The 12,315-nt window shown below is 37.8% G+C and overlaps 1 protein-coding gene across 1 annotated transcript in view; it reads left to right on the top strand.

Annotated features, from left to right (window-relative positions):
- Cont (Contactin) overlaps positions 1-12,315 on the top strand; it is a 458,021-nt gene that overhangs the window by 333,095 nt on the left and 112,611 nt on the right. Inside the window, exon 16 of the mRNA XM_090391248.1 lies at positions 592-750. Within this exon, the coding sequence (XP_090247374.1) occupies positions 592-750 (159 nt within the window). The remainder of the gene's footprint in view (positions 1-591; positions 751-12,315) is intronic.

Below are 12,315 nucleotides of genomic sequence, written 5' to 3'. Positions count from 1 at the left end.
TTTACAGCTTTTGATTGTAACTTGACAGTCACAATTAACAAACTTCACTGTGTTTGGTGAATATATAAATTATTTTGAAAATCAATAAATCATGTAATGCAATTTTCCACTCATTATATATAGTATATCATATTTTTTATGTTAACCACCAAATTATGTATATATGTACATAATTACATGAATTTGAAGTGTCCATTAGAGTTAATATAATAAAAATCGGATACTATTGTGATAACATGGATTCAAAGCTTATATTTTTAATATATTTTATCCATGTGGCCATTTGGGTGGTTAAATCAAATATATCATAATTATGACTATGATTATTAAAATTATATTATTATTATTATTATTATGTGACACCTCCAGGGAGTCCAAAGACTCATCGAGGGAGAATGTGCCAACAGCATCGAACGATTGATTCCCTTCCAACTATTAACTGTGCTCAAACTTGATTACGATTATTAAAAAGAGCATTTCAGTAGCATGAATAATTTCATTGATTTCATAAAATTTTGTAATTAATATTTCATAGCATTCTGAATTCTGACATTTTGATAATTATGATTTCCTACTTCTTCCTAAATGAAGGACCTCCTGGAGCCCCTGGAGCAGTTAAAGCAGAGGGATTAACTAATATTTCAGCTCGCATTAATTGGAGTGATGGATCTGATAATGGTCGACGTATATTAGCTTATACAGTAGAAGGCAGAACTAATCATAATCACACTTGGGTTATTCTTAATTCAAGTAAGATATTGAAGAATATTTCTCACTGTTAAAGCCTAACTTTGAAATGAAAGTTAGATACATATTTGTTACTTTTTGTATAAAGAAATCTTTATTTTTCAAATGAAATTATATAAAATTGCAATTATGTTAAAATGGAGGATTTTATGGATTCAGCCACATTTTATAGCCCAAATAAGAATGCAACTGTTGGCATTGCAGTTACCTTGGTTTGCACTACCTAATAGACACAAGCTCTTCCCAGAAGCCTATGTGTTAGCCTTTTATTAAGGCTACCATACAGGCTCTTGAAACGAATCCTTTTGGCTTTATACTTTAACAATAAAACTGCAATTATATAAATTTTATTTTATATTATTTCTTTCTACAAACACTAAAGGCATGTATAGCACTGTGGAAATGGTATTTGCATCCATAGTGCTAGGCTGTCTAAAGAAAGATGCTCTAGTCAGTGATTAGAGGAACTTTTTCTGAACCTTTCTCTAGCCAGTTCCCGAGTTAGTCAGTCACTGGCACAGTTAAGTAAGTTTTTTTTTTCCTTTTTTCTTTTTCCCATAAACTCAAGAAAATTGACCATAGAACCCACACTATTTCAAACAGCAGTATATTGCGTTGGGATTACATACCACAAAATGGTGGCACTTATCCACTTCTCTTCACCAGATGCTGTTTAAAATTAGTGATAGTGTTAGACCAACTATATGAGTGGCTGAGTCTAACTGACTTTCAGTCTACAAAGGTTGGATAGGGATAAAATGGCCTTGCCTACTCTGTATGGATTTTTTTATACAAACACTAAAAATCACTCCCAGTTTATCCTCAGACAGCTATACCAAATATTATGATAGTTTAACACAACTAATATTTTTTCATGAATAATTTCTTTTCAAAGATTCTTCTGTATTGGCCTTTCATTTTTTAAGCCTGATATGATTTTCTAAAGTATTCTGAGACTAGCTCAACTTACCTATATTTTGATTGCCACCTGTCTCTTTTTCTTGCTTTTTTTTTTCCAAACACTTATGAATGTATTCTTCTTAGCATTTGGCTAAGAAGAATACATTCATATGCCACCACACACACACACACAAAAACCAATGTACAAGACAACAAAATGCATAAAAGAATACAATAGCGTGAAGTGACGCTGTAATCACACACACACACACACACACACGCAAATAAGCATAAAATTAAAATCGAATGTCTAATTTCGACAGCCAATCAACAGCATCTGTAGAAACTGTTACGAAGTCAGTTACTGGTCCCATATAGGCTCTGTGAGGATAGTCAAATGTGATATGTTGTATAGTTTGGTTATCCTCACCACAGTCACAAGATGAGTTTGATCTTATTCCCCAAGTAAATAAGGAAGCTCTGCACCTACCATGGTTAGTGTGAACCCTATTCAGGGAGGTCCATATTTTTCGAGGTAGGTCAAACGATGATGAGAGCTGTTTTGGTTAAAGTCAGTCTGCCAGATTACTGGGGATTTGGCAGTCCATTCCATCTGCCAGCTATTGTTGCATCATAGCCCTTAGTGACAAGTCGTTGTGCTGTTATAATAGTCTGGTGTCAGGACTTAAGCCTCTGTGATATAAAGCTGTCAATATTAGAGTGTATAGGTAGCAGTGGATTCTGGCAAATTTTGTTATATTCACGAATCAGGTTGTCTTGCCGTCATAATTGTGGCGGTTGTATGTGGTTCAGAACTGGTAGCCAATATGATGGAGTAGTCTTTATTGTTCCAGAAATGATATGCATTGTCTGATTCAACACAGTATCAATTAATTTAATGTGTGCACTGTTCAGCCAGACAGCTAAGCAGTATTCAGCAGTTGAGTAAACGAGGCCCAGAGCAGATGTCCTTAATGTGGGAGCCCAAGTCCCCCAGGTTGTCCCAGCAAGTTTATACAGTATGTTATTTATAGTTCTGACTTTGGCAGCAATATTGAAGAGATGTCTATTAAAGGAAAGAGTTCTGTCTAGGGTTATGTCCAGATACTTTGGATTAAAATTGTGTGGTAGTATGTTCCATTTAGTGGCACTCTTAAGATGTCTTGTGCCATGCTAATCTTCAAATGGAAACAGAGTTTATTTTATTAATCTTTCATCTTCTATTCTGTTTAAGTGACCATACATCTTCATCCATTGTCTGTGTAGATCATTGAAGCACTATAATGGTGATAGTCTTAACATACATCTAATTCATCTACTTACACATTCTTAAATATTAATAACATCAAATTTTTTCCTGATATTTTCATTTTTAACATAGTTCTGCCATTGATGCCATCTGTTCATTGTCACAATGAACAGATGGCATCACTTGTTCATTTAAATCAGATAATTTAAAACTTGTGCGCGCACGCACACACACACACACACACACAATATATATATATATACATATACATACGAGGATGGTCTGAAAAGTTCTCGGCCTAACAATGAAAAAACGAATTTATCATCATCATCATCATCATCATCAAATTCCTGCCATGTACCCTCAAGGGGTGTACAGGATATGACAGTACTACATGAAAAAATTACATCATTACTAACTTCCTATCTACAATTTTCCTCCAAATCAGTCTGTTACTTGTCAAGACTCCAACATTATCAGATCTTATATTTCTATCGTCTAAGGCACTTTGTAGCGTATCAATCCACCTATATCTTGGTCTTCCTCTGGGTCGTTTTCCTGCAAACCTGGCAGAGAACACTTGTTTTGCTAATCTTTCCTCTCCCATTCTATTTAAGTGACCATACCATCTGAGATTAGCTCTGCTAACGCATTCCTGGATGCTGACAATGTCAAGTTCTTTCCTAATATCCTCATTTTTAATATGATATTGCCATTGATGCCATCTGTTCACGCCTCTAATCTTTCTCAGGACTCTCATATCTGCGGTCTCTAGTCTTTGGTCAAGTGTTTTACTTCTGACCCAGCTCTCAGATCCAAAAGTTAAAATTGGTTTGAACACAGTCTTGTATACAGCTAATTTAGTGTTCCGACTAATTTCTTTCTTATTCCATATGAATTTATTCAATTGACTTCCCACGATACCAGCTTTGCTGATTCTGTTGTCTATTTCTATATTTAGTTTACCATCTTCACTAAAAATTGTGCCTAAGTAGCTGAAATGTTTTACTTGTTCCACAGGTTCTCCATTCACAACACAGTTGACATTTTCAATGATTCTGCCTATTTTCATTATCTTTGTCTTTTTATTGCTGACCTTCATACCATATCTATTACAACAGCTATTCAATTTAGTCAGAGAATCTTGCAGACTTGTATTGGATTTTTTAGAAGTATAACATCATCCGCATAAAGCAAAGAGCTGACATTAACATCTCCAATTTTGATATCAGGTTTAATACCACATTCCTTCATAATGTGATCCATATAGATAATGAATAACAGAGGGGATAATGTACATCCTTGTCTCACACCAGATTTAACATTAAACCATCTTCCTGTACTTCCTTCAATTCTAACTGCTGACTCACAACTCAAATAAAGACTAAGTATTGCTTGATATAATGCCCCATTGACACCATATAACTGCAGCGTATTGAATAGCTTCTCTCTTGGCACTTTGTCATATGCCTTTTCCAAATCGACAAAACTTAAATACAGATCTTTGTTACATTCCCATGCTTTCTCGACTATTTGTCGTAAAGTGAAGATCTGATCCTGACAGCCTCTATTTGGCCTGAATCCAGCTTGTTCTTCACCAAGCTTTTCTTCCACAATTCTTCTCAACCGTTTCTCAAGTATACTTGCATAGATCTTGCCAGGAACACTCAGTAGGGAAATACCTCTGTAATTCTCACATTCAGTTTTATTTCCCTTTTTATATATGGGTACTATGAGAGCTCTACTCCAATCATCGGGAATTCGTCCCTCTGTCCAGGCTTTCTGAACTATGCAGTGCAGCCACTGTAAGACTCTTATACCACCATACTTCAGCATTTCTGGTCGAATATCATCTACTCCTGCTGCCTTTCCACATTTCAAGCCTTTGATGGCTTTTTCTACTTCAAGTATGGATATGTATTCCTGACTGCATGCCTGGTCAGTGTTTTTTATCACTGTGCTGTCATCACTGCTTGTTTCATTTAGCAGTTTTTCAAAGTAATTACTCCATACTTCAAGGATATCTTTTTCTCCTGTTTTCATTTCACCTTTATCATCTCTAATTCCTTTTACAGCACTCTTTCCTCCATTCCTAAGCTTCTTCAACAACCTCCAGAATATTTTGCCACCTTCTTGATATTTGTTTTTTATATTCTTGCCAAAGTCCTCCCATGACTTTTGTTTAGCTAGTTTTACACACTGCTTAGCTTTCTTACATTTGTCTCTGTATTCTGTAAGAGTAAAAGCTGACTTATTTGCCAGGAACTTTTGATATGCTTTCTTCTTTTCCTTCACTGCCTCTTTAACTTCCTGTGTCCACCAGGGAGTTCTGATTTTTTTATCTTTGCATACAACCTCACCACATGCCTCTCTGGCAGAATCAATCAATGTTTCCTTCAGAGTTTGCCACTGAATCTCCAAGGTTTGATTCCTGTTCTCAAACTCTTTCATTTTCTTTTCAATAATATTTCTGTATTTTAGTCTACAGTTTACATCTGAGAGCTGCTCAACTTTTATTCGCTTTAAAACTTTCTTACATGTTATTCTTTTCAATATGAAATTCAATTTTATCCTGCTCAAGACTAAATAGTGATCACTTCCAATTTCAAATCCTCTGTACACTCTGGTGTCCTGCACCAGGGAGAAAACATCACTATCAACAATAACATAGTCAATGAGACTTTTCTTATTCCTAGCCTCTTCTCTCCATGTGAATTTGTGCACATTTTTATGTTGGAACATGGTGTTAGTAATAACCAGTCCATGTCCTGAGCAGAAATCCAACAGATATTTGCCATTATTATTAGCTTTGCTCTTTTCTCCAAATTTTCCCAAAATATTTTTGTATGTCTCACAATCATTTCCTACTCTACTATTTAGATCCCCAACAAGGATCAACTTTTCCTTTTTCATTGTGTCAGTTGCTTTTTCTAAAGCCTCAAAAAATTCCTCCACTTCTACCTTAGTAGAACCTTCTGTGGGACCATAGGCACAAATAAGTCTCATTGTCCAGTTCCCCATTCTCATATTTGCCCACATTACTCTACTTGAGACTGACTGCCATTCAAGAAGATTAGCCTCGTATTTTGTGTTGAATACTATGGCTACTCCTTCTTTTCCTTGATTGTTATTGCCTGAATATAACATTTTGTATTTATTGCTCAGAAAGATCTCACCAGTTTTGGTCTTTTTTGTTTCAGTCACCCCTATTATGTCGATCTGGTACTTATCTAATTCCTCAGCTAGCTCCATTTCTTTGCCATTCAGGCTTCTTACGTTGATAGTACCGATCTTTAACTCTGGTGATGTTGAGTTGGGGTTTGTTTTCAGATTTGTTCCAGTAGCTGACTTTTCGCTGTTCGCCCTGGTTCCCTGGCGAAAACAACGGGGGCCTTGTTTAACCGGGCGACGCCCCAGCCGGCATGAAATTTTGTCATGTTGTACCATCATTTTTTATTTTGGTTTAACCAATAAGAATACAATTTGGTCGGCTAAATCCCAAATTGCCAGCCCATCCTCGTTCGTTCAGTATCAAAGTAGATACCCAACAGGGTGCACCACGAGAAGGTGAGGATTGGACATTAGGTCAGAAGCCCTGGTCGGTTCTCCGCATTCCTTTAAAGGCTATGTGGAGGTCTCCTCTCAGTTATACAGCTTTGACCCTTAAGCACCCCCGAATAAAACGAATTTATAATTTCAAAATTATATTTATTTTTCAACATTAATCTCCCTTAAGACTAATACATTTATTCCAGCGATGCTCAAGCACTATTATCCCATCCATCTAATGGTTCTCAGTAAGATCTGCAAAATACCCCTCTACAGTTGCAATCACCTCTTGATTCGAAGAAAAACGCTGACCCAGCGAGGAAGAGATAGAAGTCAGAGAGAGCCAAATCTAGGAAATAGGGTGGATGTTCCAACAATTCATAGTGAAGATCCCTTAATTTTCCCATTGCCAAAACATCTTTGTGGGCAGGTGCATTGTCCTGATGAAAGATGATTTTTTTCCTCCGCAAACCAGGTCTTTTCTCACAAATTTTTTTGTCTAGTCTGGTTAAAAGATCGGAATAATATTCCCCGGTTATTTTTTTATCCTTTTCAAGATAATTAATAAACAAAATGCCTTTAGCATCCCAAAACGCCACTGCCATGACCTTTCCTGCTGATGGAACCAACTTTGTCTTCTTTAGCGATGAACAACCAGCTTCTGTCCACTGTTTTGACTGCTGTTTGGATTCTGGTGTGTAATTGTTTACCAAAAAGAACCAGTGTTCTGTCGTGGCACTCTCTGGTGATCAGATAAAATGAACTGAATTCAGAGACATCAGATTATGTGATCTTAAAATGATTGTCTCTCTCATATCTTTGGTAAATTACTGTAACCATACTTATTGAAAGTTAGGGGGGGAGTGTTTAGTACCTGATGCTGATTCTAAAACTAGTCTTTCAGACTAGTATTGACTTCTGTACAGCACAGTTGTCTTTTTTCCATTTAATCATGTGTGAAGATGGGGTATGCAGAGCATTTTGTGCCAGTGATAGCAAATAGTTTTCATGTTCTTCAAAGCAGATCTACTGGTCTCTCTAAAGTAGATGAAAATGCAAGCACATGGAACTTTATATACTTCAGGATGTGCAAGAGGATAAAGCTGATCCTTAAAGTAAGAGATAGTTTTACAGAAAGATGCTTTGTTGTAAAATCAGTTTGTTGTTTTTTTGTTGTTTGATGATGAAAAGATGGGCAGGGTATTCAGGGATGCTATGGTATCGAGCACTTATAGAATGATTTCAATAGGCTGGAAAAGTGGAGATAAATGGTGACTGTCAATTCTGTGTTAGTAAGTGCAAAGTTATGCACTTTGGTGCAATGACATCTACGATGGCATATTATATTGGTGGGATTATGCTACAAAAAAATTGATGAGGCTGGATCTTGGATTTATGGTGGATAGGACACTGATGTGCGAAGGTCGCATTGCAAAAGTTGCAAATACAACTCGGAGGATAATTGATGTTGAAACTAACATTGATATGTAATTGTAAGAAAGTCATTTTCCTCTTTACAAGGGCTTGATATGACTGCACCAGGACTACTGTGCACATATTTGGTCTCCTGGATTCCAGAGGGATAAAGAAGCTGTGGAAGGGTGCAAAGATTATATTGAGACTATGGAATGTAGATTATGAGGACAGATTAGCAGTATGTTAACTACAGATCCTGGTTAACAGGAGAAAGCAGGATGATATGATAGAGAGTCTATGAACTTCTGAATCAGTGTTATAGGATATCATATGATGAATTTTTCATTATATGGAAGGTGGGGGAGAGAAAACACAGGCACCAATGGAAATTGTGTTTTGCATAGTTAAAAAAGGGGTAAGAGGAGTGAGTGGAAAAGTTTGCCTGTTGAAGTGGTGAGCGCATCTAGTGCGAATGAGTTTAAGAGAACGTATGAACATATGGGTGATGTATGGCTTCCCTCAATGAGTCCTCGAGTCTCTGGACGCCTCAGGTGATGATATTGCTTAAAATACACAATGTGCCCTTTAAATAATGAGATTGATTTTTTACAGGACAGACCTTTTGAATAAAAGTAGCAAACATGTTTATAGTTTTTGACTGCTAAAGCATATTAGTAAGTGCAACTTTCAAGTTGGGTGACGCAGCAGATTTTTGCAACCATTGAAGTAAGAGTATGTGAGTGAAGCATGTCAGAAGTCAAGTCACGAAGCAAACCGCTGTGATAAAATTTTACTGTAAATTAGGAAAAACTGCTACAGAAGTGTACCAAGAAATAAAAAAAAAAGTTTATGGCGATGGCTTTCTGAACTGTGCACAGGTGTTCCACTGGTTTTGAATGTTTAAAGAAGGGAGAGAGTTCCTGGAGGATAAACCATGCTATGGCCAGTTTCTGCATGGACAAATGAAAATGTGATGAAAGCTAGAGAAATTGATTTCTGTTGCACAACAACATGCATGCATACACTATATGCTTCCTGTGAAGCAGTTTCTGACTTCAAGGTTGGTCTGTGTGATTGAACATTCCCCTATTCACCAGATTTGGCTCCCACAGACTTTTTCCTCTTTCCAAAGATGAAGTGTGCCTTGAAAGGAGAGTGCTTCAGCAACATTGAGAACATGTTGCTGAAATGAATGTGGCATGACCCAGAGACTGAAGGAGGGTTCTGTTCAGGACCCACTATACCTTCAAACTGATATTGTTCCTAAAGTCCTAATGGTGCCCTCTTGCGGGCTAATTTGGTAGTCTTGGAAGTTGGGCTGAAGTTCTCATAATGAAAGTCTCCCAAATTTGGGGCAGTTTCGTGCACCCAAATTTGTTGAGGTTAGGTACGTTTTTTAGAGCTGCTGAAGATTCTTTGAATAATCTTTCGTATTTAAACTTGCTGCAATGAATTATTTTTGTTTTCTTCCAACAAATTTTATGGTGGGTATCTAAGGCATGGTCTGCCAGCCCAGAGCGGCTGTACTGGTGAAACCGGATGTAGTCTTGGTGTTCTGAAATCCTGATATTTGTTGTTCTGCCTGTTTGGCCAAAGTAGGACAATTTGCAGCTGCAAGGGACCTGGTATACACCAGGTCCCTTGCAGCTGGTATACACCAGGTATACACCAGGTAGGTCTAGGGGAAGTGGTTGGTCTTTGGTAGAGCGGATAAGGGATGCCAACTTTTTATATGGTCTGTAACAGGAAGTAAGGTCATATTTTTTGAGGATATTGGTTATTTTCTCAGAGGTGCCCTGGATGTAGGGGATGGTGATAGACTTGGTGTAATCTTTATTGTGGAGGGGGGGAGGGGGTTGTGGTTGACAAGTTTTAGTATTTTTTGGATTTTTTGGGGGTTATAGCCATTGGCAAGAAAGTGTTGAGGATGTGGTTTAGTTCAATAGTCAGGGCCTTGTCATCTGAGCAGATTAATTTTGCCCTGTTATATAGTGTTTTTATCACCCCATATTGTTGTGAGGGGGGGGGGATTGCTGGTGAATGTATCTGCCAGTGTGGATAGGTTTTCTTTAAAAGAGAAAACCAAAGATCCATCAAGCTGGCGGGTGATTAAAGTGTCTAGGAAGGGGAGGGTGTTGTTTTCCTCTTTTTCTAAGGTGAACTGGACTCTGGGGTGTTGGTTGTTTAAGTGTGCTAGGAAGGAGTGGAGTGTGTCTGAGCCATGTGGCCAAATAGCAAACACATCATCCACATAACGAAGCCAAATAGTGGGTTTTTGTGGGGCGGAGTTTAAGGCTTTCTCTTCAAATGTCTCCATAAAGAAATTGGCCAAGGGTGGGGAAAGTGGTGAACCCATGGCTGTACCCTCTATCTGTTTGTAGAACTTTCCTTGCCAAACGAAATAGCCTGAGTTCATTGTGAACTGAAATAGGGCTGAGATATCGGGAGGAAACTTGGCTTGGATGAGCTCAAAGGTTTCTTTGAGTGGGACATTAGTGAATAGGGAGGAGACGTCAAAACTGACCATTATGTCAGTGTGTTGGAGTGTGAAGTTTTCTATACTGGCTTTAATGTGGGCTGAGTTTTTTATGTGTGATGGTGTGTTGCCAGTGTAGTGTGTGAGCGTTTTGGCTAAATGTTTGGCTAATTTATATGTGGGGGAATCAATGCCATCTACTATGGGACGCAATGGCACATTTTGTTTATGTATTTTTGGGAGTCCATATTATCGGGGGGGGGTCTAGAGTTATAAGGTTTAAGTTTGTTGGTGACTTCCACAGGCCAAGAAGTGACTTTCTTAAGGAGTCTGTGGATAGTTCTAATCTGAGAGCTGGTCGGATTATATTCAGTGGGGAGGTAAGTAGTACGGTCTAGTACTAAAGAATTTAGCTTACCTTTGTAATCTTTTTGATTGAGTACCACAGTGGCGCTTCCCTTATCAGCTTTGGTGATTACTATTTTTTTGTTGTTTTTCAATTCTTGTAGGGCTGTATATTCGTTTTTGGATAAGTTGGATTTTGGAGGTTTGGCTTTAGTGAGAACACCGACTACATCCAGTCTTACGTTGTTGGCGATATGGTTAGGCAGGTTGCGAATTCCACGCTCTATTTGGATCATGATTTCTTCAGCAGGTATCCTTTTAGGAGCTAGGACAAAATTGTGACCACGTGAAAATGCGGTGAGTGCTTCAGGCTTTAAAACTGCCGACGAGAGGTTGACTACAGTGTTGAGTGGTGGCTGAGGTATGGAAGTAGAAGTCTTTGTCAGGTTTTCGTATTTTTTCACTTGCCGACTACGTATTTTTTCGAATTCCTTTCTTGCCGCGTTTTAGGAATGTCAGACGATTTGTTTGCCTAGATATCTTCAACCTCAATTTGCCGTATTGACGGGCCTTTCATGCGATTGCATCTCCGTGGATGATCATGATTCTAGTAGCAAGACTTATACGTTGGTTAGACATAACTGGTAATTAGTTTACGGAATTAACAACGAACAATTTTGGACAGCCATGGGTTCACCACTTTCCCCACCTTTGGCCAATTTCTTTATGGAGACATTTGAAGAGAAAGCCTTAAACTCTGCCCCACAAAAACCCACTATTTGGCTTTGTTATGTGGATGATGTGTTTGCTATTTGGCCACATGGCTCAGACACACTCCACTCCTTCCTAGCACACTTAAACAACCAACACCCTAGAGTCCAGTTCACCTTAGAAAAAGAGGAAAACAACACCCTCCCCTTCCTAGACACTTTAATCACCCGCCAGCTTGATGGATCTTTGGTTTTCTCTGTTTACAGAAAACCCATCCACACTGGCAGAGGGAATGTCTTTATGTGTTTATATGGCCGAAATGAAGCCTGTTAGCTCTTAATATTTAAGTAACTTAATGGGTGCACCTTTTTGGACAACTCATATAGCAGAGTATATAAGTTCTTTTCACTATACCCTTTGGTATTAATAATTTGTTCTAGCTACTCACTGATGAAGCCTCAATAAAGGCTGAAACCGGTCTGGGTAGTGACCTCCCTACCATAATGTAATAACAGCATACATTTCCTAGGAAATGTGTTTTTACATTATGGTAAATACCAAAGAATAGTGATCAGGACTTTCCCCACCTTTGCAATGAGTTGCCCGTGTTTGTACTACGTTCTAGGACTACTTGCATTCAGCTTACGCTAGTATTTGCCTATACTTTTATAGTTTTTTATACTATATTCAGCATGAAACTCTCTGATTCCAATCTTTGAGTTTCTTATTCGGTTTTAAAACAATGTGGGATCTAATATCCCCTTAATCTAATTAATGTTTATATCGCTGAAATGAAGCCTGTTGGCTCTTTATATTTAAGAATATACACTATATATAATAGCATATAATTACATAGTATCCTGTACATTCTCCTTCATGATATAATCAGGAATTTGATGAGTTACTAGATTTTTATCTGTAT

This window comes from Typopeltis vanoorti, chromosome 1, assembly GCF_054136105.1.
Source record: "Typopeltis vanoorti isolate ZY-2024b chromosome 1, IOZ_Tvanoo_1.0, whole genome shotgun sequence".
Taxonomy (NCBI): Eukaryota; Metazoa; Arthropoda; class Arachnida; order Uropygi; family Thelyphonidae; genus Typopeltis; species Typopeltis vanoorti.
Note: the sequence above shows the minus strand (reverse complement) of the source record. Positions and strands in the feature narration are given on the sequence as shown.